We start from the raw sequence: 25,932 nt of genomic DNA, 5'->3' as shown, positions 1-25,932 counted from the left end.
AAGGACCCTCACATTTGGCCCAGATACCTGGGATGGTATTAAATTTGCCTTTTGAAATAAAGGATGGTAGTATATTATCAAGCAGCAAAGGAATATGTAAAGCTATCCAGCAGAATAGGGTAGGTATGAGTTTTCTTATGAAGGAGATTTAATTCTGGAAGTGACTGGGAAACATTAATGGGTTTATAAACAGAGAAATGACATGAGAAAGCTAACACCTGCAGCTTTATCCAAGCTGGTTTGGAGGGGTAGGAGACCAGAGGTGGTGAGAGTAGCTAGGAGATATTAGACATGAAGGGGGATCAGGAAAAAGTATAGAAGTTAAATTCAGACTTGCAGAATGTGAAGTTATCTGCTTGATGGATATATGTTGAGTACTGTTAGAATAAATATTGGTTAATTCATGCATTTAGTAAATGTTTGAATATCTTAAAAATAACAGGACTAGGCAGGGAAGGCATGAAAAGCCCAGTAATTAGTGTGGTAAGAGCTCTGAAGTTTGATTTCTTAGCTAAAAGTTAAAGCAGTGCCTTAGAAATGTAGGCCTACAAATGAGGTATTAATGCTTTTAGAAGGTTCTCGTATTTCACTAATTCTTTGCAAAAGGGAGGAATTTCAACTGTGATCCCTGAAGGTGGGAAGCAATCTCAGGGCTAGGGCATTTTGGCTTTGGATCTGGCAGTGAAACCCAAGTGCCTATCTGTGGCAATAGGTTATCAAGGTAGAATAGGAAACATTCATTGAATTGCAAAAATGAATTGACTGAATGCAAATGCTAGGGAACAGCAGATTTAAAAAAAAAATTTTTTTTCTTTTTTAAAAATTTTGTTTCCTTTTTAAAAAAATTTTTTTTTCTTAAGGAGGGGTGGTAATTTTAGGCTTACTTATTTGCTTATTCTTTTAAACAGAGGTACTGGTAATTGAACCCAGGACCTTGTGCATGCTAGGCATGCACTCCACCACTGAGCTATACCTTCCTCCCAACAGCAGATATAAGACTGGCTGGAGACTAGAATCTATCACTAAAAGGTGTGTGAGGACACCAGAAGGGGTGGCCTTGGATGTTTTCCAGAAGGGCCACTCCTCTCGCAGAGCCACATATAAAATAGCCACACATAAAAGTAAGTCAAAGAAAGGTGGGATAAATGAGTTAATGGATATAAAGTACTTAACATGGCATACAGAAAGTATGAAATGTCAATTATGATTATTCTTTTAAAATCTAGAGTCTTAAAAATGAAGGTCTTCTATTTAAAGGACAAAATTCTCCTTCCTTTGCAAACTATAGATAATTCACCCATATTGAGCTGTTATTTGTCTGCAGATTTGATGTTTCCCCTAGTAGTTCTTAAGGATCCAGGAAAACTCTGGAGAGATTTTTTTTCTTTTAAATTAAAGTGCAGTCAGTTGCAATGTGTCAACTTCTGGTGTACAGCATACATGTCCCAGTCATGCATATATATACATATACTCATTTTCATATTGAAGAGGTGTTTTTATAGAAAGTACATGAAGAGATTTGAGGCTGTGAGGCAAAGTACCTGGATACCTACGCAGCAAGCTGGCCCTGACCATCTTCAGAACTACCTCTCTTTGACCTCCTCAGAAAGTTACTTATGTCTAGATTATAAAACAATCCTTCTGTTTTGCTCTTTTATTATTCAGGGCTGAGACATTTCAGATAAAACACTGAAGAGACTTTAGTCCCCTAAAGATTGGTGGGGTGATGTTTAAAGGATGGGCAGAGAATTATGTTGTAAGATAGCTTATAAGAATCTCTGGGGGTAACAATCTGGGGAAGGGCTTATAGTATGGGGACAGAGAAATAACTCCTTCATCTTCATCCAGAAAAAGAAAGATCAAACTCCCCTCTTCCTGTAGCAGGAATTTTAGGTTTCCTGCCTTGCTGAGTTACAGGAAACTAAGAGACACAAGAGTGTTTTTCCCTTTGTTCTCTTGTAAGAGATCGTAATGGTAGACGCGATACAAAGCCTAATTCCTAATCACTAGTCTTCCATCAGATCTCTAAGAGAAGGATCCAGGCAGATGAGCTACTTATTAATTAAAATCAAAATAAGGCTCTCTGATCAAGTGTTCATTTTGCATGGTTTAACGAAATTCACAAATCCTGCATCCATTCATTTGCTATGAAAGTCATCCCCATCCTGGGCCCTTAACTTTATTACCACGAGAGCAAGAGAAAACCCCATCCCACATCTGGTGTCTACTTAAGTTCCTTAGCACAGACTATAGGCATGGCTATTTGCTGAAAGGAGTAAAACAAACTTAGGGGATTTGCTAATTGTGTATCGTCTTAACAAACCCCTAAGAAAGTCTCACAGATAAACAATCCAGTGGCCTGACATCAAAATTCCATTTACAACCTGGATACGGATGATTCACAAGCAAGTTCCTAGAGCCAGTGGTCTCTAAGACATATAACATACTTGAACATTTTTGCCTAAAATACATTATTTCCTGAGTTCTATCATAATATCTCCCAATAAAAGAAAGTCCACTCTTCCAGGAAAGTACTCACTCATGAGACCCTTTGCATTATTTGAGTCATTCAGTAAATATCTGAATGCCAACTACATGCAAGTCCTGCTTGATGCAGCGCAGACTCACAGATGAGTACGTACATAAGTGAAACATTTCATAATAAATTTAAACACATACCCACAAGGAGCCATTCAGTAATTCACAAACCAGAGAGAACAAGCTAGATAACTAGCAGAACAAAACACGTGTGCTAATGGGGATCCAAGCAAAGTGGTGTAAGAGCAGGGAAGAAGAAACAATTCCTGAGGGAAAAGCTTCTCAAAGATGTCTGAGTTGCACCTTGAAGGATGAGTAGGATATTAAACTTTAAATGGGGAGCCATAGGGAACTGCAAATCAAAATCATAATGACATACTACTTCATATCCATTAGGGTGGTTGTAATAAAAAGACTATAGCTTTGATCAAAAGTAACTTTGATTACATAAAAAATAACAAGTGTTGGTGAGCTGTGAAGGAACTGGAACCCTTTCACCCTGCTGGTGGGAATGTAAAAGGATGCAATTGCTTTGGAAGACAGTTTGGCAGTTCCTAAAACAGTTAAACACAGAGTTATCACGTGACCCAGCAATTCCACTCCTAAGTATGTACCCAAGAGAAGTGAAAACGTACGTCCACACAAAACCTGTACATGAGTTTCAGAGCAACATTATTTGTATACAGCCCAAAGTGGAAACAACACAAACGACTACTGACTGATAAATGGATAAATAAAATGTGGTTTATCCATCCATAAGCCTATTACTCAGCCACAAGAAGCACAGATACACACTACAACATGAACCTTGAAAACATGCTAAGTGAAAGAAGCCAGTCAAAAGGACCACTGATTATATGATTCCATTTATATGTAACATGTAGAACAGGCAAGCCTACAGAGACAGAAAGTAGATTACCTAAGGCTGGGAGAGGGAGGTAATGAAAGAGTTGGGAGATGACCGCTAAGCGGGGGTGGGGGGTGGGGGTGGGGTTCTTTTGGAAGGTAATGAAATGTCCTAAAATTGATTATGGTAATGGATGCATAACTCTGTGAATACATAAAAAGTCACTGAATTGTGACTTTAAATGAATGAATTGTATGGTATGTGAATTGTATCTCAATAAAGCTGTTATAGAAATTTAATAGTGAAAAAAATTTGATAGGGATGGGTAGAGAGAAGAGGACATCCCAACCACTGAAAACATCTTGAGATGTTAGGCTACCACAGGTTAGCATGACCCAGCACAGGATCAGCCCAGGTCGGCATCACCCTACTTCATCTCCAGGCAGAAAAGCCATGAGAAGCCATAAGGTTAATATATTGTATTGAAATTCAAGTGGAAATATGAATCAGACATTAAGCCATATCAGAGCAAGAAAGGGATATTCTCTGTAATCCCCCTTCCCCAAAAAAAGAAAAAAAATAGTAACATTAAAAACAAAACAAAACAAAAAGAGACAGGTATCTCTGGAACATGTGGAACCTGAGTCAGAGAACACATACTGCAGATCTGCCCACCAAACCTGGTTTTAAAAGCTGACTCTACTTTCTACTGCTTCCCCTTAGCTCAAGTAAACCTGACACCATCTCCAGGTTCTCACCTCCACCCCCCCTTCTCTTTGACTCTTACCACGATAACAGCAATTTGTTTTCCACGTCCCTTGAATACCAAGGAGTTACTTACATTCATACCATGTGGTACTCAAACTAGGCCTCAAGCATAAAACTGACAATTTAAAACCCCAAGTCTAAACAACCAAACAATCCTCAGTGAAGCCAAACATACTGCCCAGGAACCCATTTGCCCTTCCAGATCCACTTGCCACTCTTGTCCACCTTGCTCCATGCCTTGGAAGCTGACCATATAGAGTATGAACATGCTCCCTTGCCCTCTGGCTTCCAGCTGGGTTTGGCTAACCAGATGCACACCAGCAGGATATCAAAGAGAAGGAGGAGGAGGCCAGAGTAATTTCTTTTCCTAGCTCCTTTCCCTGCCAGGATACCGTGATCCAGCGGCATACCTCTACTGAGGCCCACGGTTCTCTCCACACAGCTACTCTTAGATTCTGGTCATCTCTCTCTTTGCTCTTTTAGATCTCAGGTAATGTAGGCTCTGTAATTGCTGGCCATAGGGTACTCTGCTCGCTCTCACTGGTGCCCCCAAGTCCTCTTGTAATTAATCCCTTTATTTCGTCTTTCTCAAATTACTCTGTTTGGATGTGCCACCTGTTTCCTTTTGGGATCCTGAATGATGAACCAATCATTCTACCTTAAAGACTCAGGTGTACAAGAAGCTCTTAAGAAACTCTGCTTTCTTCAAGACTGGATAAAGAACCTCCTCCCTGTGCAAAAAGCCTCAAGGCACAGTTTGATGCAGAATTCTGTATCTTTTTGTCTAACCATTTAACAGTATCTTAAGTCCTATCACCTTTATGCTTTCATTTCATCTTTCCCACAACTCTGTGAGGTAGAGCAGGGGATGTGTTATTTCCCTTCTAAAACTTAGAAACTGATGCTCAGTCTTATTCAACATTCCCTCTGTTATATCACTTCACTTTTCGTTAAACAGAATCAACTATCGGAAACCCTAAACACTGACAGTATCCAAACCATGCAAACAGCTGGGTAAACATGTAGAGCAGGCCTATGCATGACCCTGCATCCTTTGCTTCTCTCCCTTCTGGAAGGAAAACACTTCTAAGTTCCCTGGCAATAGGTAATGTCTAGTCAAAGTAGAACATTCAAGGAGCAAAGGCATTTGAACTGAACCAAATAAGCTGGAGGAAAAATCTCCTACACAAGACTGGTAATTACATAGACTGACTAGAGCAAGAACCCTCAGCTGGAGTACATGGGCAATCTTAGCAAGGCACAGTGTTTTTAGGCAGCACAAGCCCATGCCTGCATCCCAGGGAATAACCAACTATACCACAAGTTTGTGGGTACCTGTCAGTGTGGCAATACCTCCTACATACCAGGAGATAACAGAGCGAAAAATGTCTTAAATTCTCAGGAAAGAGAAAGGATCTTTGAAGGTTAAGTAGCTTAAGTCTGAACATGACAGCTGCTTGGGGAAAACATGGGTGGGGTACAACTGAGCCCCATGCAGTGTGACTCTGCATTACCTAACCCTCCACTACTCAGCCTGGCTGGTGGATCATCTGCGTTTGGAAGGACACATGGCCCGAGGAGGAGCTGCAAAGTGAAAAGGAACAGCAGCGTCACTGGAGGTTGGTGGCGTGCAGAAAAGCATTCGTGCCTCTTCCACAACACAGCTGCTTCAGACGGAGAAAGGACAAAGGAAAAGATAATGTCTGCCTGTAGTTTACTTTGCCCTACCTTGTCATTTACCCCATTTTCATCATTTGACACAATTTCATTTTGGTCAGAAATACAGAGATCACAAACACACAGGAAGTAGGGAAATACCAACCCTTCTCTTCTTCACCCTGATACCATCCATTCAAAGAAAACCCACACTGGTAGATTAGGGATCTGGTTTTATTAAGGCCCTAAGTCTCAAAGTCACAAAAAATTCTGCTCCTGTGGTCCTTACAGAAATATTTTTGATTCCCCAAACAATAAACACTGGCAATGCTACACACCTAAAGTAAGTGGCCTATCCCAAGGATGTGAAAGGTTATGTGTGCCTAGTCTATTTCCAGATCAAAATAAAATGTACATATGCAACCACCCAACAATACATCAGGTATATAGAGTTTAATCCTTGTTCTAGCCTGCTTTTTACAAGTCACGAAGAACTCTGGCTATATAATTTTTCAAAGTCTGATATAATGTACATAGAAATATCTCGAAAAAGATACACAAGGAACAGTTAACAGTGATGGCTACTGGAAATGGGAACTAGGTACACAGAAGATGTGGTGAAAACACACTTTTTCTTTGTTTCCTTTATACTTGTTTGAAACTTTCATATTTTATCCCAAGTCCATATATCTATTACCTATTTAAAAACAAACACACAAGTCTCTTGAAGTCTGACATACTATTTTTTTTTAACTGGGATAGAATATTAAAACCTTGAGTCCATACGGCCTGACTCCTGGACCCATGCTCTTCTAATTCCTAACATACCTTGAATCTCAAAAAAAAAGAAAAAAAAGTGATCTGAACAGAACTAGTCCTTGGAAAAGTGTTAACCTAGTTTGTCAAACTCATGATCTTAAACTACAATTAGGAATGGGGCAGAGGTTGGAGGTAAGGGGCAGAGGTGAGGACTGGCTGCCACAGTAAGAACTGAATGCCAAAAGCCAATTATAAACAAAGGGATAAGGTCTCCAAAAAAGGAAGAGAAAACTCTATCCAGTTCCTGGGTAGTGATGTGGAAGATTATGTAAGAAATTCTGCAAAGCCCAGTACCCACAGACACTTAGAGACATACTATCTATGCAATAGCTACAGTATACTAAATCTACAAGGAATATAGAAAAAAGGGGAATCCTTAGTCTCCTAGGCTGATACATTGAAACAAAACAGCTATTTTTCTTTCTCCTTATTACAAAACATTTTTGACAGAACTTATAGAGCAGAATCTCAGGTTCCTACTTATCTTTGGTATCCTTTTGAGGTGAAATTGAAAGAAAATTTAGAATGAGAATAAGAGACTTATAACTAAGAGGGAACCATCTACTATCCTTCACTTCTTTCCTTTTCTCTAGTCTCCCTCCTCTCTCTTACTCTTTTCCTTTCTTCCTCCATCTTCCCCTTTCTTCTCTATCTTGGCTGACCCTTACTCCTGACAGTTGCATTCAGTGGTACTCTTAAGTAATAACTAGCCTGGTTGTGGTATTAAAGTTGCTCATATCTTACCTATTAAAAAAAAAAAAAAAGAGAGAGAGACAGTCCTGGTTCAGAGGATGGGAAGCAAATTTAGTAAGAATAATTTTAACTACGGAGAACATACAAAAACAAAGAGTATGATGAACCCACAGTTATCACTTCGCTTCAACAATTATTCAGTACAGAATTGCTTCACCTATAGCCCCACCTATTTCCCTACCTCCCATATTATTTCAAAGCAAACACCAAATATATCATTTAATTACAAAATATTTCCGTATGTTACTCTGAAAAACCTCTTTTTAAAAAACATAAACCTGGGGGTGGAAGGTATTGCTCAGTGGTAGAGCACATGCTTAGCATGCAGAAGGTCCTGGGTTCAATTCCAGTACTTCCACTTAAAAAAAAAACAAAAAACAAAAACAAAAAACACAAAATCACTATATCACCTAAAAAGTTAATAATTCCTTAATTTTATAAAATTGGGTTAAAATTTCTAACTGTCTTATACATATCAGAATTGTTTTGTTTTGTTTTATCTGAAAGTTTTATTTGTTTGAAATAGTCTACATATTGTGACTGTTGCTGTGTCTGACACATCTTTTAATCAACAAGTTTCCTATTCATTTCTTTTTTATTTCTTGCAATTTATTTGTTGAGGAAATTGGGTTAGTTGACTTGTACTAGCATAAAAATTAACCCATTCAAAAGCCATTCATTAAGTGTCTACTAATTGGAGAATAGAAAAAAAGAATCTATATAATATACAGAATGCGGAGACGCTATGAAGAAATGTAAAATGAGAGAAAAGGCTGACCTTCAAAAGGCATAAAATGTAATGCAAAAACAGAAAAATGACATAAAAACACAATGAAAAAGTCAAAAACCTCATAGTAACAATGTAAAAGTGCCCCTGGCTTAGCCTATCAAAACTATTGATATTAATCTCAAGAAAAAAGCCAACTAACCTATTACTTTATTATTTTTCTCAGGCAAAGGGAAGGGAAAACATTTGCTGGCTATCTATCATATTCTAGGTCCTAGAGGATTCTGTTACCTAATATAATACTTACAAAGAGGATAATGAGATAGGTATCATTTCCATTTTAGTTTTTATTGATGCGGAAATGGAGGTTCAGAGGAATTCATTCTTTCCCAAGTTTACATAATAAGTAGCAGAGTCTTCCTTTTGACTCAGGGTCATCTGGTTCTCAAGTCCACATCCTTTCAGCTTTCACAAACTATAAGTAAGGTCAACAATTAGCCCCTCAATTATTATTTTTTAATCAATTTCTAAAATGTGTTCAAACCAACAGTCCAAAATGACACCAAAAGACAGGTAAAGAGCTTATCATTTTACCTCAATCATCAAAAAATCTACTAGATTTAACCAATGATCTGATATGTGAAAATGGAATCAAACCAAGGAATCTGGTCATCACCTTTGCAGGGGGAAACAGCTGCATGGCTCCCTTCCTCTTTCGCTCTGGGGGGTTCTGCTGCCTGAAGGGAGCACACATTCCGTTTTGCTACTTTATACACTGGTGAGGTTTCACAAGGGTCACCCCACATGGGAAGCCCATAGCTTTCTGTTTGGTTTGGTTTTGATCACTGCTTGTACCTAGGTGGGGAAATCTAATTCTGGGGCAGGAATAGGAAGTCCATTGGCCCACAGATATATGCTACCCTCTTGAACATTAGTTTTTATTAAAGGTATTGTTTTTATTTCCCATTTGTCAAACAGTTTTCTTATTTCACAACTGGAGGGGAGGAAAAAGAATACTTCAAACTGAAACCTTCAAACGCTAACAGTCTTCAAGGGCGAGGCAAGTATTATCTTTGGTAGGTAAAATGGAGGACAGGGTAAAATGTTAGCAGGCCTGGCCCTACCAGTTTGCAAATCCTGTAACTGTAAAATAACGATTTAATAATAATTCAATTTGGGACAACAAAGAAAATCATTTTCATTTGTAATATAAGATCTCTATTGTACAAATGAGGAAAAATCAGATTCAGTTTTGATGTAAGTACTCAGTTATTCACTATTCAATTAGCAACTGAGTAGGCAATGAATCAATGTTTACTAAATGTTTTTTTCAAAAGTATATTTCTTGACCATAGAGCCCATTAACTATGAGAAAGTGGCTCAAAAACCAGAGACTTAGGATTAATTCTAGTGTTGCTATGCACTAGCTGTATGACTTTGGGTATGTTGCTTATTCTTACCTGCAAAATGGGGACAGTAACAGCACCTATGTAATGGAATTAATGAGGATTAAAATAAACACACATAAAGCTCCTATAGTGCCTGAAATATAAAATGAGCTCACATGCATTCACCCAGTGAATACCAAATGCCCAAGTTAGAGTACCAGGTATGATGTCAGGTACCAAGGACAAAACGCTGAGCTAAGGATGGTCTAGAGACAAAGACTTGAGATGGTCTTGGTCCTAATGGAATTCAGCATTTAGTGGAGATAGAGCCATTAATCAAATAATCACAATGTAACTGTATAATTACCCAGTGTCATAAATGGGCTAGAGAAAAAAGAACAGAGGCTGTGACCTACTTTAATTACTATAGTCAGAAGGGTGACATTTAAGTGAGACTTCAAGGATGAGAAGAAACTAGCCATTCAGAGAATGAAATAAAAGATCATGCCAGAAAGAGGGAAATGGGCAAAAGACATAAGGTGGGACTTTCAACTGAATCTGAAAAAAAACAAAAGGCCAGTGAAGCTGGAGTGTAACGAAGGATGGAGAGGTGGGCAGAACACTCACACAGTCAGAGCATAGAAGGAACATACCTCAACATAATAAAAGCCATATATAACAAGCACACAGCTTATGTCATCAACAGTGAAAGGCTGAAAGCTTTTCCTCTAAGATCAAGAACGAGAAAAGGGTGCCCACTCTGACTACTCCTATTCAACACAGTACTAGAAGTCCTAGCCAGAGCAATCAGGCAAGAAAAGGAAATACAGGCATCCGAATCAAAAAGGAAGATGTAAAATCGTCTGTTTACTGACAACATGATTTTGTATATAGAAAATTCTAAAGACTCCACCAAAACAGTGAGACCTAATAAACAAATTCTATAAAGTTTCAGAATACAAAATCAAACATACAAAAATCAGCTGCTTTTCTACACATTAGCAATGGAATCAGTTTTACTTCTATACACTATCTGAAAGAAAAATAAAGAAAATAAATCCCTTTACAATAGCAACAAAAGCAATAGAATACTTAGGAATAAATTAAACAAGGAGGTGAAAGACCTGTACACTGAAAACCACAAAATACTACTGAAAGAAATTGAAGGAGACACAAGTAAATGGAAAACAATGTTGTTGTTGTTTTTACAGAAGTAAAATGGTTCTTCCTAAAATTCATTTGGAATCTCAAGGTACCCTGAATAGCCGGAACAATCCTGAAAAAGAACAAAGATGAAGTCACACGTCCTCATTTCAAAAATAATTACAAAGCTATAGTATCAAAACAGTGTGGTACTGGCAAAAAGACAGGTATATTGACCAATGGAACAGAATAGAGAGCCCAGAAATAAACCCTTGCATGTACGGTCAAATGATTTTCAACGAAGGTGCCAAGACCATTCAACAGCGAAAGAATAGTCTTTCCCGCAAATGGTATTGGAAAAACTGGATATGCACCTGCAAAAGAATGAAACTGGACCCTTACCTTACACAGTATACAATAATTAACTCCAAATGGATCAACAAAAGAGCTAAAACTATAAAACTCTTGGGAGAGAACATAAGGAAAAAGTACCATGAGATTGGATTTGGCAACTTCTTGGATATGATACCAAAAGCATGGGCAATAAAAAACAGATAAATTGGACTATATCAAAATTTTAAACTCTGTACTTCGAAGGACACAATCAACAGAGTAAAAAGGCAGGTTACAGAATGTACGAAAATACTTGCCAATCATATATCTGATAAGGAGTTAATATCCAAAACATATAAAGAACTCCTACAACTCAAAAACAACAACAAAAATCCCATTAAAAAAAAAACGGGCAAAGGTCTTGGATATTTTGCCAAAGAAGATATACAAATGGCCAATAAGTACATGAAAAGATGCTTAGAATCACTAATCATTAGACAAATGCAAACCAAAACCACAATGAGATACTGGCTCACAGCCATTAGGATGGCTGTAATCAAAAACACAGAAAATAAGTGTTGGCAAGGATGTGGAGAAATCAGAGCTTCTGCACTGTTGGTGATAATGTAAAATGGTATAGCCACTATGAAAAACAATATGGTAATTCCTCAAAAAATCAAAAATAGAATTACCATATGATCCAGCAATTCCATTTCTGGGAATATACCCAAAAGAACTGAAAGCAGAGTCTGAAGAGATATTTATGCACCCATGTTCATACCAACGTTATTCACAACAACCAAAAAATGGAAGCAACTTAAGTGTCTCTCACAGATGAATGGATAAACAAAATGTGGCATATACATTCAATGTAGTATTATTCAGCCTTAAAAAGCAAGGAAATTCTGACATATGTTACAACATGGATGAAACTTGAGGACATTATGCTAAGTGAAATAAGTCAATTACAAAAAGACAAATACTGTATGATTACACTTACGTGAGGTACTTGGAGAATTCATAAAAACAGAAAGTAGAACAGTGGTTACCAGAAGCAGGGGGGAGGAGATAATGAGGTGGTGTTTAATGGGCGTAGACTTTGAGTTTTTCAAGGTGAAAAGAGTACTGAACATTGGTGGCACAATAATGTAAAGGTACTCAACACTATTAAACCTTATACTTAAAAATGGATAAGATGGGGGGAGAGTGTAGCTCAGTGGTAGAGCGTGTGCTTAGCAAGCAGATGTCCTGAGTTCAATCCCCAGTACTTCTGTTAAAAATGAAGAAATAAATAAATAAATAAATAAATAAATAAATAAATAAATAAATAAATAAATAAATCTAATTACCTCCCCACTAACAACAACAACAACAACAACAAAAACGTAAAAAAAAAAAATGGATAAGATGGTAAATTTTATGTTATGTATATTTTACAATTAAAAATAAAAAACAAATACTAAGAAAAAGAAAGTAGGATGTAAGGAAGTAGAAATTCTATAGGAACTACTTTTTCAAGAAGGTGGATTATAAAAAGGATCAGAGAAATGGGTCAGTAACCGGCAGAAAGCATGGGATCAAGCAGGGTTTTCTTTGTTTAAGATGAGAGAAACTATAAGCTTGTTTGTATGCATATAGGAATTTTAAAAATGGAATCATATCTTCCATTGGTAATTTTAGTTATAATTGCTAACCTTAATGATGATTTACTATGTAGCAGGCATTAATTACTAATGGTCCAATAAAGTTAAGTACTAGTATTATGCTATTAGATATGGGGCTGTAAGAGAAAGAGAAGAGTCAAGGATAAGTCAAGATTTTGGGCCTGAGCATCTGAAAAAATGAAATTACTATTTACCGAGATGGAGAAGACAGTGAGAAGGATAGTTTTGGCAGGGCAGGAGCTGTTTTAAACATGTTAAATTTGAAATGTCTAATAAACATCTAAATGGAGATGTGATGTTAGATATATGAATCTGGAATGCAGGAGGGCAGTCCAGGCTGGAAATATAATTTGAGATTTGCCATCATGTGGGTGATATTTAAAGCTATGAGGATCAAATTATGAAGGGAGAAGTGTAGATAGTAAAGAAACTCAAGGACTGAATCCTGGAGAACTCCAAGGTTTAGAGATGAGAAAAACTAGAAGGACCCTAAAGAAGAGAGGCCATAGATCCCAGAGGAACAGCAGGGCGCAGTAGTTTATAAACCAAATGAAGAAAGTGTTTCAAGGAACTGTGTGATAAATTGTGTCAAGTGTTGACAATAGGTTAAGTAAGATGAGAGCTAAGAACTGAGCACTCAAGAACGTGAAAGTCATCGCAGACCTTCACAAGGGCAGTTTTGGCAGAGTGGTGGGAGTAAAAGCCTAATCAGATTGGGTTTAAGAGAGAGTGAGAGAGGTATGGCATTATCAACAGGTAGAAAGTATGTGAATCTACAGTAAATTTTACATTGTTGATGAGAACAAATTTGGTATACTTGGAGAGCATTACCTCTTAAAGGTGAACATTCACATACCTTGTACTCAGCAATCCCACTCCTAGGTATAAACTCAAGAGAAATTCTTACACAAACGTACCACATATACGATTATGTTCAGAGCAGCAATGTTAGGAATAGCAAAAACAAACCAACCTGGAAATAATTCAAAAGCTCATTGGCAGGAGAATGAATAAACTATGGTATATTCATAATAGGAAATATAGCATGGAAAGATGAACAAACCATGGCTATATACAACATGAATTAAACATGAAAATGTAATACTGAATGGAAAAAGCAATCAGAAGACTGCATTGCAATAAGGTAATATGGTAGTGGTTGAGAACACAGACTAGGAGTGAAACTATCTGGGTTCAAATCCCAGCCAGTCCATTAACTAGCAATGCAATTATTAAACTCTCTGTACTTCACTTTTTCTCATCTGTGAAAAAGGGAGAGTAACAATGAAATTGTAAGGATTAAATGACATTATATAGTTTTACATATATATGCGCACACACACACATACATGTATATATAAAGCACTGAGAACAATGTAAATAAGAAAATTAAACATGATTTTAAATTATGTTTTAAAAAAGCAATAGAATGATAAATATAAAATTTAGAAGAGTGGTTACCCCTAGAAGGGAGGTAGGGGATGGGATGGGGAGAAACTCCTAAGTATATGCCATTTATATGCAATGATTCTAGCTCTTAAGTTGAAAGATGGGTTTACAGGTGTTCTTATTATTATGCTTTATAGTTACATGTAATCTTTCATATTATCAAATCATATATTAAAGAAAACAAAAGAAAAAGCAATAGAAGGAAATAAATTGGAGACAGCTAGTATATAAGACTGTTGAATAAATAACTGTTTCAAGATATTTTATATAAAGGGAAGAAGAGAAATGGCGCAGCAGCTGGAGGAAGAAATGGCATCAAGAAAAAGTTTTGTTTTTTTTTTAAAAACATAAATACAAAACAGAAACAGACTCATAGACACAGAATACAAACTTGTGGTTGCCAAGGGGACGGGGGGGTGGGAAGGGACTGGGATTTCAAAATGTAGAATAGATAAACAAGATTGTACTGTGTAGCACAGGGAAATATATACAGTATCTTGTGGTGGCTCACAGCGAAGGAGAATGTGACAATGAATGTATGTACATTCATGTATAACTGAAAAATTGTGCTCTACACTGGAATTTGACACAACATTGTAAAATAACTATAACTCAATTAAAAATGTTTATATAAAAGTTTTTTTAATAAAAGAAATAATCTATTTATACACTGATATGTGATTTTAAATGTTAATAAATATTGCCAATCCTTAAAACTAACCCAATAAAGTGTATCAATACTTAAGATGAAGAAATCAAAGTCACACAGTTAATAAGTGACAAAAATCATATTTTAATTCAGATCTAACTCCAAATTTGACAATCTGTATAGAACACAATGCTGCCTTCCTTTGCTTAATTGTAACTGAATCCCTAACATTAGCTTAATTACATTTATTAGGATATGTATTTTAAATGTCTACTGGATAGGCTTAAGGTGCTTTATCAGGTGTTTTGGAGAATAATACACTGAATAACACTCTTTACCTTTACAGGTTTACACTCCAGCAATGAAGATAAGATAGTCACCTAAATGATTCTAACACAATGCAAAATTATATAAATATCACATAAGAAGTACAAAATATTAGGAGGCTAAGAAAAAATGTCCCCTTTGGGGCAGGGAGGTGGAAAGATTAGAAGATTTATACAAGAGGTAGCATTTCAGCTGAACTTCTGCAAGTTTTGACTGTGAGCTCTTGGAAGGGTGACAGTCATGCCTTAGCCCCAGATCCTGGCATGCTGGAACTATTTAATGAATGTGGGTAGAGTGAACAAATGAACAGAAAGGCCATTACAAAAGGAAGTGGTAACAACAAAAAAGGATCACTGGCTAAATACTACATGAGACACAACAACAAAAGGATTAGAGAATGGGAGGGGTGTGAATATGAACATAAATATTTGGAAAATAAGTATCAAGTAACTCATCATGACTCATTGCATTTTGGCTCCCGTATCTCCCATTTATTAAGAAAATTCCCTCACACTATCACCATCCTCTACCAGCCTTTATTTCATTTCTCTGCTATCTGTTTTAAATCACTTTATTGAGATACAATTTATATACCACATAATTAACCCATTTAAAGTGTAAATTCAATGGTATTTAGATTACAGAGTTGTGTAACCATCATCACAATAAATTTTAGGACATTTTTATTACCCCAAAAAGAAACCCAATACCCACTGCCAGTCACTCCTCATTTTCCCCCACTGTCCCCTTCCACTCCAGCCCTCAGCACTACTAATCTGCTTTCTGTCCTGTCTTTCTGTCTATTCTGGACATTTCATATAAATGGAAGCAGCAAATACGTTGACCTTTGAACAACATGGGTTTGAACTGCATAGGTTCCCTTATACGTGGAATTTTTTTCAATGGTAAATACTACAATAAATATATGTATATAAATTACCTATTTAAATATGTACAAGTGCTGTAGCACAGTGCAATCTGCTGTTGGTTGAGTCTGAGGATGCAGAACTATGGATACAGAGGAACCACACACTCAGAGGACTGACTGTAGCTTATACATGAATTTTCAACTGCAGAGGGCTGGTGCCCCTAAGCTCTGCATGTTCAAGGGTCAAATGTACGTGGTCTTTAGTGAGCAGCTTCTTCCACTAGCATGTTTCCAAGGTTCATCTATTTTGTAGAATGTATCAGTACTTTATTACTTTTTATTGCTGAATAAAATTCCAAAATTCCATTGTATGGGGATATATAATATTTTACTTATCCATTCACCAGTCGATGGATATTTGGATTGTTTCCACTTTTTGGCTATTATGAATAATGCTGCTATGAACACTGATGTACAGATTTTTGTGTGAATGTATGTTTTACTATCTCTTGGGTATATACCTAGAAGTGTGTTTAAACCTTATGAGGAACTGCCAAACTATTTTCCAAAGCAGATGTGCCATTTTACATCCCCACTAGCAGTGTATACAGGGCCTAATTACCCCACATTATTATCTGGTTTTGATTACAGCCATATTGTGGGTGTGGAGTGGTATCTCACTGTGGTTTTGAGTTCCTTGGTGGTCAATGATGCTGGACATCTTTTCATGGCTATTTGTAGATAGTCCTTGGAGAAACATTCAGCTCTTCTGGCCATTTTTTAAATTGGATTCTGCTCTTCAACTTAATCAAAGTTCTTAAAAGATTACTCTAGACACACCATCTAAAATTCCTTACCTTCTTTCACTCATTAACCCACTCCAGCCTTGCTTTTCTTCCCCACTCTAAAATTGCTCATCAAAGTCACCAACCACCTCTACACTGACAAAATCAATTACGATTCAAAATTCTTCATCTTCCAGAATAAAACTCTGGTTTGTTTGCACACCTGCATTTTAATTCTAATTGACTTCTTATTCTAATCTATATTTCTCCTTGCCCTGTTTCTTTTCTGTATTTTTCTGTTTTATAGCATAGTTTCTTATATGACACATGCAAACTGACAACCAAAGGGTATATCCAGAGAACTGCAGGTAACACAACTGGCTAGAGCAGGAGGAAGGCAGTGAACTCATGGGGAGGGGAGGCAAGGAAGATAAGGAAAGGCTGGATAAATAATGGGTTTTGGGCTAAAGATTTGGACTTTGTTTAGCAGGTAATACACAGCCATTGCAAGTTTTTATACAAGAAATGCTCAGTACTAACTAGATTGCTGGAATGTTGGAAGATTATCCTGGTAGCAGGTATAAAACTACTTCAGAGCAAGGGGTAGGGGGTGGAGAAATAGGAGGCAAAGAGATCACACGGGATGTTTTTAACAGTAGTAATGAGGGCATAAGGTCGTATCGTAGAACTAAAAAAAGAAAGGAGGGATCAATGGAAAGACATTACCACTAAACTTTAGCCAACTGAGTTAACTTCATTACTGATAATAGAACTATCAGCTGCCCCCAGTCAAAAGACTTTAGACTTTAAAAGTCCCACTACATTTGATTTGATAGAAACTGGATGAAAATGCAGTAAACACACAAAAACTGTCTCTCCCTGTTAGAAGTATAAACAATTGTAGTACCGCATCCCACTCTCTTCTCCCCTGAGCAAATACTTCTGAAATTTTCAGGTAACTCAAGCTTCTTAAAGAGCGAAGATCTGGCAATGCCCACCAGTCAGTTCTACTCATTGACCCTGCACTGCCCACCCCATGTGTCTTCAATACGTTAAGACTGAGAAGAAATAGAAATTTATGCAAAATGGACTGGGGAAGGCAAATTACCCCAAATTAAACACAGTTCCTTTTCTTTTTTACCAAAGGGAATGGTTGTTGATGCTCTGAGGAGTTAAATTATAATAACACATGCCAGGAAGATGATGTCAGGGAAGGCGTGGTTAGGCTCTTTACAAGTCTGAAATTCCTTTAGTCCCAAACACTTCCTCTTTCAATCTCACCTATACTCAAATCTCTCCACTGAGGCAACTGTTTCAAAAGTTGAAGAAACAGTGTTGAGACCCTAGAACTCTGATCTTTTTAGCTTCAGTCTTTTTTTTTTTTTTTTTAAGAACCAAGAATAATTGAAGGCCATTAAAATAGTTTTTTAATAAAATGTAACACATTATTTTGCAGAATCTTTCTTTGAAATCGACATTTTCCCCCTACTGTGACTATTTTAATTCCAACGAAAGGAATGGATATTCAACACTACATCCTGAGAAAGAACATGCCTTTATTAGGCATTATCCATTTGTTGCTTATATTCCTATATTTACAACAGTCAAAAAAGAATAAGAAAACTATGATTGTCATGAGCTTCTCAGGAAGCAACTTCCCTGATAAAGTATACAAATATGTCTCAAAATTTTAAAAATCCAACTCTTTAAAGACAAATAAAATGAATAAAGTCACAACAGTGGCATACAAATAGCTTTTCAAACTGAGCTCACTGGAAATTATTTTTATTTCACCAACCAGAATTAATGATTACAGAATATTACGATGTAAAAATGCTCCTTGAAGAAAGCAGATCTCTACAAATCTATTATTTCTAGATTTGGCTATAACATAATGATGGATGATATAAGCAGATATTTATAATTTGTACTCTTCCAAAAGTTCAGAATTTTATTGTTCTTTATCTTAGTTTTTTAAGCATTCTGGACAGGTCCAAAAACTTTATTACATAGACTTGTCCTACTTGAGAAATAGAGTTCTTAACAGAAGTGGCAAATAAGCCAATGTCAAAAATAAAATCTTCCTCTGTCACAGAAAAAAGTCTGATAGAATACATACAGCAAACTGCTACTAGTTATTTCTCTTAAGGGGTAGAATTTGGGTAAGGAACTTCTGGACATGAAGGGAAGACCTGATTTTTTATTTTATATACCTCTTTATGCTTAATTTTAAAAATAGGCATTTCTTACATTTATTACTAAAAACTAATGAAAGTTATTTTTAATATTTAACCTTGGGTATAAAAATGCACAAATTACACAAGCAGATTCATCTAAAACATTCTTCCCAAAAGAGGAATGAACACATTAAGCCCTATATGTCAACAAAAAGACATAGAACAATGAAGTAGTGATTTAGTTTAAATATACCCAATATTCACAAACCCATGTATACACACAAGGAGTCATATAGTCACAAAGTGATGTCATCATAACACTGACCTGTAAGAACCCAAAGAATACCTGACAGATACATTAGTAAGTATGTGTCTACCCCTACCCCATGTTTCCTGAACTGCTTCTCAAACCTTACAAGTTATCAGAAAGAGATAGAAGAATTGCATCCGAACACGCAGGCATACCTCTTGTCCCCTATACGATTTAGAAGCTTGTGAAATGTTTCCTACACCACAAGGGGAAAAGGGAGTGGAGAGCTAAGAAAAGGAAATATTTTAGATAGGGTCAATTATATGAAGCCGCTAATAGGGAAAAAAACAATTTCTGAAATTCATTTTACTGAAATTTAATGGATAACCTAAGAGACTTGGAGGAAAAAATTAGGAAGGAAACTTTCATACAGTACTATATAAGATTTGTAAAGAATAAAGAGATGAAACAGCCCTCACTCAAAATCATATATTTATGTGCATATGTGTGTAAGTAAATATATACATTAAAAATATATATCATTGATAACCAACAAATATGGACGCATATTTTTTAAGGATGTAATACAGTGAACCATATAATAACTAACACCCATAAACTAACATTAGGTGTTCTGGGTCTAAACATTAACCCACTGCCTTGATCAGATATTTTGTTTAGATTTACCTGTAATAGTCTCCTTAGGTGTATGAGAAAGCAGCGGGAATCCTTTCCCACTCCCCCAACAATCCATCAAATGAGCAAAAGATCCTTAAATGTCTATGGCACCTTTTTTCTTCAGAAACGCTACAGCATCAAAAGAGAGTGTAAAGGGTCTTTCTGCTACAGCAAAAAGTTCCTCGTAATCACCACTGTGTGCCCTGAAATGCCAAGAAACTGCCCAGGATATTTCCTGGTAAATGTGGGCATGATTATTCACCTCTCCCCAGACTGCCCCCATGCCCAAGCATAGCACAATTCTCTGGCAGCTGTGGGTAAACCATGAAGACTCCAAGGATCCCTGCTGAGCCTCGCTATCTGCAGAGCAGGAAGCAACCAGCTCCGCAGCAGAACCCAAAGAATCACAGAACTTTCTGCCTTAATTCCCAAGATACACCTCCTAAAACCCCTTCCCTACAGGCGGGGTGGGTAGGGTCTCTAATCTAGAAGAAGAGACCTAGTCCTAGACCCAGTCCTTGAAGCTGTTGTGAGTTCACTGACTATTCAGCTACCTGATAAAACTGGAGGAAGGAAGGTGGTCTGCGGGAGAATGCAAACAGTTAATCCAAAAAGACAAAATAACCTTGGAGGGTGTGGGCTGGGGGCCAGGGTCTGAGGTGACATATTATCCCTGTGAAGATTGGGTACATCAGCAGGGACTCAAACTAACTTCATTTCACAAAGATACAAACTTGCAAAACTTAATTTGTTTTTAATTCCCCTGCCTTCTCAGGCCTCACATAAGGGACTGTAAATTCCTGGAACTTCAGAACCAGGTGAGAGAAGATGCCAAAAAAAGTAGTGGAAAAGAGAGGCACTGAGAGGAGAGGAGTCCCGTTCCCCTCTTAAGGAGAATGTTAAAGTCAAGGGCACTCCCGATCCCCAGAAAAGGAAGTAGCTGAATTCCAAAAAAGCACTTTTCCCTACCTTCTTGTTGTTCTTGTTATAGCCAAAAGTCGAAATCCCAGGCCTGGAAGTCACCGATAGCAGCATTTTCTCTTTAACGTTAGGAAGCTGAGAGAGAGAGAAGAGGGAGAAGGAAAGGAGGGGAAAGAGAGGGAGAGGGAGGGAGGGGAGAGAGAGTGAAGGGAGGGGAGGAGAAAGGGGGAGAAAAGGAGCAAGAGGGAGAGAGAAGGGGGGTAGAGAATGAGCTAGGGCTGCTTGTTTACGTCACTGATAGAAGTTAACTCTGAGTCTGAGTGAGGCACTTCCACTGGGTCCTAATGCCCAAGATGTTATTCCGCACCCCCCACCCCCAAACAGACTTAGCAGTTAAATAAAAAACAGAAGTCCTTAGGTCTACACCTTTCAACTTTATCCCCTTTCCTATGTGAACAAGTTCTGATTGGCATGAAAATTCGATCAGGATTTTTTTCCCCTAGATTTCAGCTATAAGAAGATTGCAAGCTTGATTTTAAAGGGGCCACTGGAACACTGCTTTGAAGAATGTGAAGAAAGCCATACTGAGAAGAAGTGCGATAAGCTCAAGACTTCCCCTCCACTTTATATTTACAGCGAACTTAACGCACAAAGAAAGAACAAACAAGAGCTCACCAAAGGGCAGAGACAAGCAAAACAGTTTGGGAAATAACTAGTTTAAGATCCTTGGATAGTTTTATTCCTCTTGGGTCACGCTGATGGGCCGATGTCTCTTACCCTTTTCCAGATTCCCCCAAGTATGATTTCATACTTAAGAAGGAATTTTCAACCTGGACTATGTCATGAAACTTGGTGCCTAATGCTTTCTCCCCCTCCCCCTCAGCTTTACTGAGATCTAACTGCCTAGTGGCTTCTTCAACAACTGTAAACTGTCTTATTTGACTCTGTATCTCACTATTTCCTAGTCTTCAAGGTCCAGGAAGCTGAAACAAATTAGTTACTCACCCAATCTGAAATTTATGCCCAAGCTGAAGTTCACAGAGTTGGGATGTCGTTGTCTCTGACCTGTAGAAAACAAACAAACCAACCCTATTTTAAAAACATATGCTTCACAGAGAAGAAAATACAAAGTTCTTAGGAAAGAAGAATATTAACTTAAGAGTCTAGAATTTACACAGTTGCAACACCTCTGACAGTTTCAAAGGCATGTCCTATAGAAGCAGCCTTAACAAGAAGAGAAACTTGCAGGAGACCCCAAATTTAAGAATGATACCCAGCAACTTACCAATCCAATCCAAGTAGAACAGGGAGATAGAATGAAAGCCTTCAAATCCCGTAAGGCCACTCCACTGCCATCGTGGATATTCTAAGAAATAAATTAGTGCTGTCTGCTTTGCCACAAAAAACATTAAGCCCAAACCCTCCCTTAAATGAACTCTCAGTCTCTATTCTAGTTTTCTTGTCACCTTTTTGCTATAATAATGGGGCAGATAGTACCAACATTCTGCAGAGTAAATACACACATACCAACCCCCAATCTCTAACTTTCATTTCCAATAGGACAGGAAGTGACTGCCCAGCTCAAGGGACACAGGAAGGGTGGGAACAGCCTCACTGAGGGAATTGCAAATGAGGCTGAAAGCACAGAGCCAAGTGCAGCAAATAAATTGATAAAGCCATCTCTCAATGATACCTCATTTTTTTAAGTCCCTTTTCTGCCCTCAGAGATACATTATATGCCAAGTTATCACTGTCATTTAGCCCCTTAGTTGACGTCTTCTCCCTTAGCCTAACAATGTGATACAAAACCTTAATCTTTAAGGCCTGATTTATAATGGCAGTCAATCTAATTTTTTGTAAAATTCTAATATTCTCAATATGATGTGTTCTTACTGCATTCCTTAATGCTCACTGATGTCTTAGAATGTAAAACAGTTAAAACCATCATGAGTGTTATAGAGCAGCTGACATGAGTTCAAATCCTGACACCACTGTTAGTTACTGTTTATATACAACTTTAGGCCAAGTTACTTAGCATCTCTAATTCACTCATTTCCAAAATGAAGATAATACCCACTTCATCAGCTTTTGGAATCAAATCTAAGTTCTGGTTCAGTCCTATCACTTATTAGCTGAGTGACACTGGGAGAATTACTTCACATGCCTAAATCTTATTTTTTAATCTGTAAAACAGAGTAAATAGTATCTACTTCCTAAAACTGTAGTGAAATGAAGATAGGCAATACACATAAAGCCCTTAGGAAGGGGCCCGGCACTTGGTAAAGATTCAACAGATGTTACCTCCATTATGATTAATTACTCTACGGTCTCCCAGTGTGTATCCCTCTGGGTATTGTATAACCCAGATTTGATGATCTGAAGTGAACATTTCCAAAAACTAGTATCTTAGTTACATTCAAAAGATAATACTAGGACTAGACACACTAAACTATATAACTGGAAAGTGGATAAGAAATTTCAGAAATCAACCAATCCAATTTCTTCTCTTTCCCTATCTTACATAAACAAACAATCTGAATATTTGGAAATTCTTTTCATAATTCCCAATCTCCTGGAAATTGGTGGAACATCTCTTATCTCTAGAAGAAAGGAAATAATACAGAATCAAAGCACACTAAAGATAAGACATCCCAGCTCCCTTTCCTCTAGAGTCCTACTAATCTAAGAAATAGAAATAGATACAGAAAAAAAAAGTAGTATTTTCTTGTATCTTAAGACTTGGCACCATTTCTCTACTCCAAAAGTAGAAAGTATCAGAAGGTAGATAAAGAAGAATTCAACTGAATAAATTCCATTTCACATAAACTAATACAAAAACCTAGATTTTTATACCCTATCTAGTAAGTTTAGGGCCGTAAAAGTAAAATGACCCAGATTGGTGACCTGATGCCAAAAGTCAATAATGTCAAAGAGCACCAACAAGACTGGAAACTTCATCATCTACTCGGGTAAGTATATTTTTAAAGGAGGTTATGGACTCTTATAGATGTGATGGAGAGGGTGTTGTTGGAGTTCTGTGGTTAGATTCAGGAAGTATATGAGAAGAGGAAGAATTCTATTTCTTCCAGTGTGTTTACTTTGACCTGTCCCCGGCAACCCCAATTTGCTTTGCCCATTATATGGCTCACATTTTTTCAGATTTAGTCAGTGCATCTCAAATTCTTGGTTCTTTTGCACTCAGCACTCAAGAGTTGTTCTAAGGGGGGAAAAGTAAAATAAGAGTTATTTGGGAACTTCTCTTGGAAAGAGACGTTTATACCTGTGATTCAACATAGACTGGTTTGTGATTTCTCCAGAAAAACAACACATAAAAAAGATCATACAATACGGTCAAGTTGGATTCATTCCGGGGACACAAGGATGGTTCAACAAATACAAATCAATCAATATTATATGCCACATCAACAGAAGAAAGGATAAAAACCACATGATCATCTCAATAGATGTAGAAAAAGCAATTGATAAAATTCAACATCCATTCATCATAAAAACTCTTACCAAGTTGGGTATAGAGGAGATATATTTCAGCGTAATAAAAACCATATATGACAAACCCACAGCCAACATATTACTCAATGGTGTAAAGCTGAAAGCCTTCCCACTAGAATCTGGAACAAGACAAGGATGCCCACACTCACCACTTCTATTCAACAGAGTATGGGAAGACATAGCCATAGCAATCAAACGAGAAATAAAAGGGATCCAAATTGAAAGGGAAGAGGTAAAACTGTCACTTTATGCAGGTGACATGATACTATATATAGAAAACTCTAAAGACTCCAAACAAAAACTATTAGCACTGATAAACAAATTCAGCTAGGTAGCTGGTTACAAAATTAACATACAGAAATGCTTTCTGTTGCATTTCTTTACACTAACAATGAAATATCAGAAAAGGAAAGTAAAAAATAAATCCCTTTTAAAATGTCATCAAAAAATACTTAGGCATAAATCTGACTAGGGAGGTAAAAGACCTATATATGCTGAGAACTATAAAACACTGATGAAGGAAATTAAAGATGATTTAAACTAATGGAAAGATAACCCATCCTCTTGGATTGGAAGAATTAATACTGTTAAAATGGCCATAGTATCCAAAGCAATCTACAGATTTAATGTAATCCCTATCAAATTACCCAGGATATTTTTCACAACACTAGAACAAATAATCTTAAATTTTACACGGAATCAAAGACCCAGAATTGCCAAAGCAATACTGAAGAAAAAGAATGAAGCTGGAAGCATAACCCTCCCAGACTTCAGACAATACTACAAAGCTACAGTAGTCAAAACAAGATGGTATTGACACAAAAACAGACAAAGGGATCAGTGGAACAGAATAGAGGGCCCAGAAATAAACCCATACACCTAAGGTCAATTAATCTTTGACAACAGAGGCAAGAATATACAATGGAGAAAAGACAGTCTCTTTGGCAAATGGTGCTGGGGAAGCTGGACAGCCACATATAAATCAATGAAGTTAGAACACTCCCTCACCCCATACCCAAAAATAAACTCAAAATGGCTTAAAGACTTAAACATAAGAAAGGACACCATAAGTCTCCTAGAAGAGAACAAGGGCAAAACATTCTCTGACATAAAGCATAGCAATGTTTTCCTAGGTCAGTCTACCTAGGAAACAGAAATAAAAGCAAAAATAAACCAATAGGACCTAATTAAACTTATAAGCTTTTGCACAGCAAAGGAGACTATAAACAAAATGAAAAGAAAACCTACAGACCCAGAGGAAATATTTACAAACAATATGAGTGACAAGGGCTTAACTTCCAGAATACACAAACAGTTCACACAACTCAATAACCACAAAAAAAAAAAAAAAAAAAGAACAACCCAATCAAAACATGAGCAGAAGACCTAACCAGACATCTCTCCAATGTAGATATATAGATGGCCAGTAGGTACATGAAAAGATACTCAATATCACTAATTATCAGAGAAATGCAAGTCAAAACTACAATGAGGTATCATCTCACACCAGTCAGAATGGCCATCATTAAAAAGTAAGCAAACAACAAGTGCTGGAGAGGGTGCAGAGAAAAGGGAACCCTCTTAACACTGTTGATGGGAATGCAACTTTGTGCAGCCACTATGGAAAACAGTATGGAGATTCCTTAAAAAACTAAAAACAGAATTACCATATGATCCAGCAA

General features: G+C 37.1%; 1 protein-coding gene across 6 annotated transcripts in view; it reads right to left on the bottom strand.

Annotated features, from left to right (window-relative positions):
• Positions 1-23,851, bottom strand: part of RBMS2 (RNA binding motif single stranded interacting protein 2) — a 48,361-nt gene extending 24,510 nt beyond the window's left edge. For 3 of the 6 annotated variants that reach the window (XR_012510566.1, XM_074374696.1, XM_074374694.1), the window contains exons 1-3: positions 22,026-23,849; positions 21,746-21,805; positions 20,789-20,875 (exon numbers count right to left, since the gene is read on the bottom strand). Coding sequence is in view for 3 of the 6 variants with exons in the window: in XM_074374694.1 (XP_074230795.1) it covers positions 20,789-20,854 (66 nt within the window). In the remaining 3 variants the exon portion in view is untranslated. Of the gene's footprint in view, positions 1-20,788; positions 20,876-21,745; positions 21,806-22,025 lie in introns of all 6 variants that reach the window. The other 3 variants (XM_010963833.3, XM_045523289.2, XM_074374697.1) reach the window with 2 other exon arrangements.
• Positions 23,852-25,932: the final 2,081 nt, after the last annotated feature.

The sequence above is a fragment of the Camelus bactrianus genome, chromosome 12 (assembly GCF_048773025.1).
Source record: "Camelus bactrianus isolate YW-2024 breed Bactrian camel chromosome 12, ASM4877302v1, whole genome shotgun sequence".
NCBI classification, from domain to species: domain Eukaryota; kingdom Metazoa; phylum Chordata; class Mammalia; order Artiodactyla; family Camelidae; genus Camelus; species Camelus bactrianus.
The sequence above is the reverse complement of the archived record's forward strand: the minus strand, read 5'-3'. Positions and strand labels throughout refer to the sequence as shown.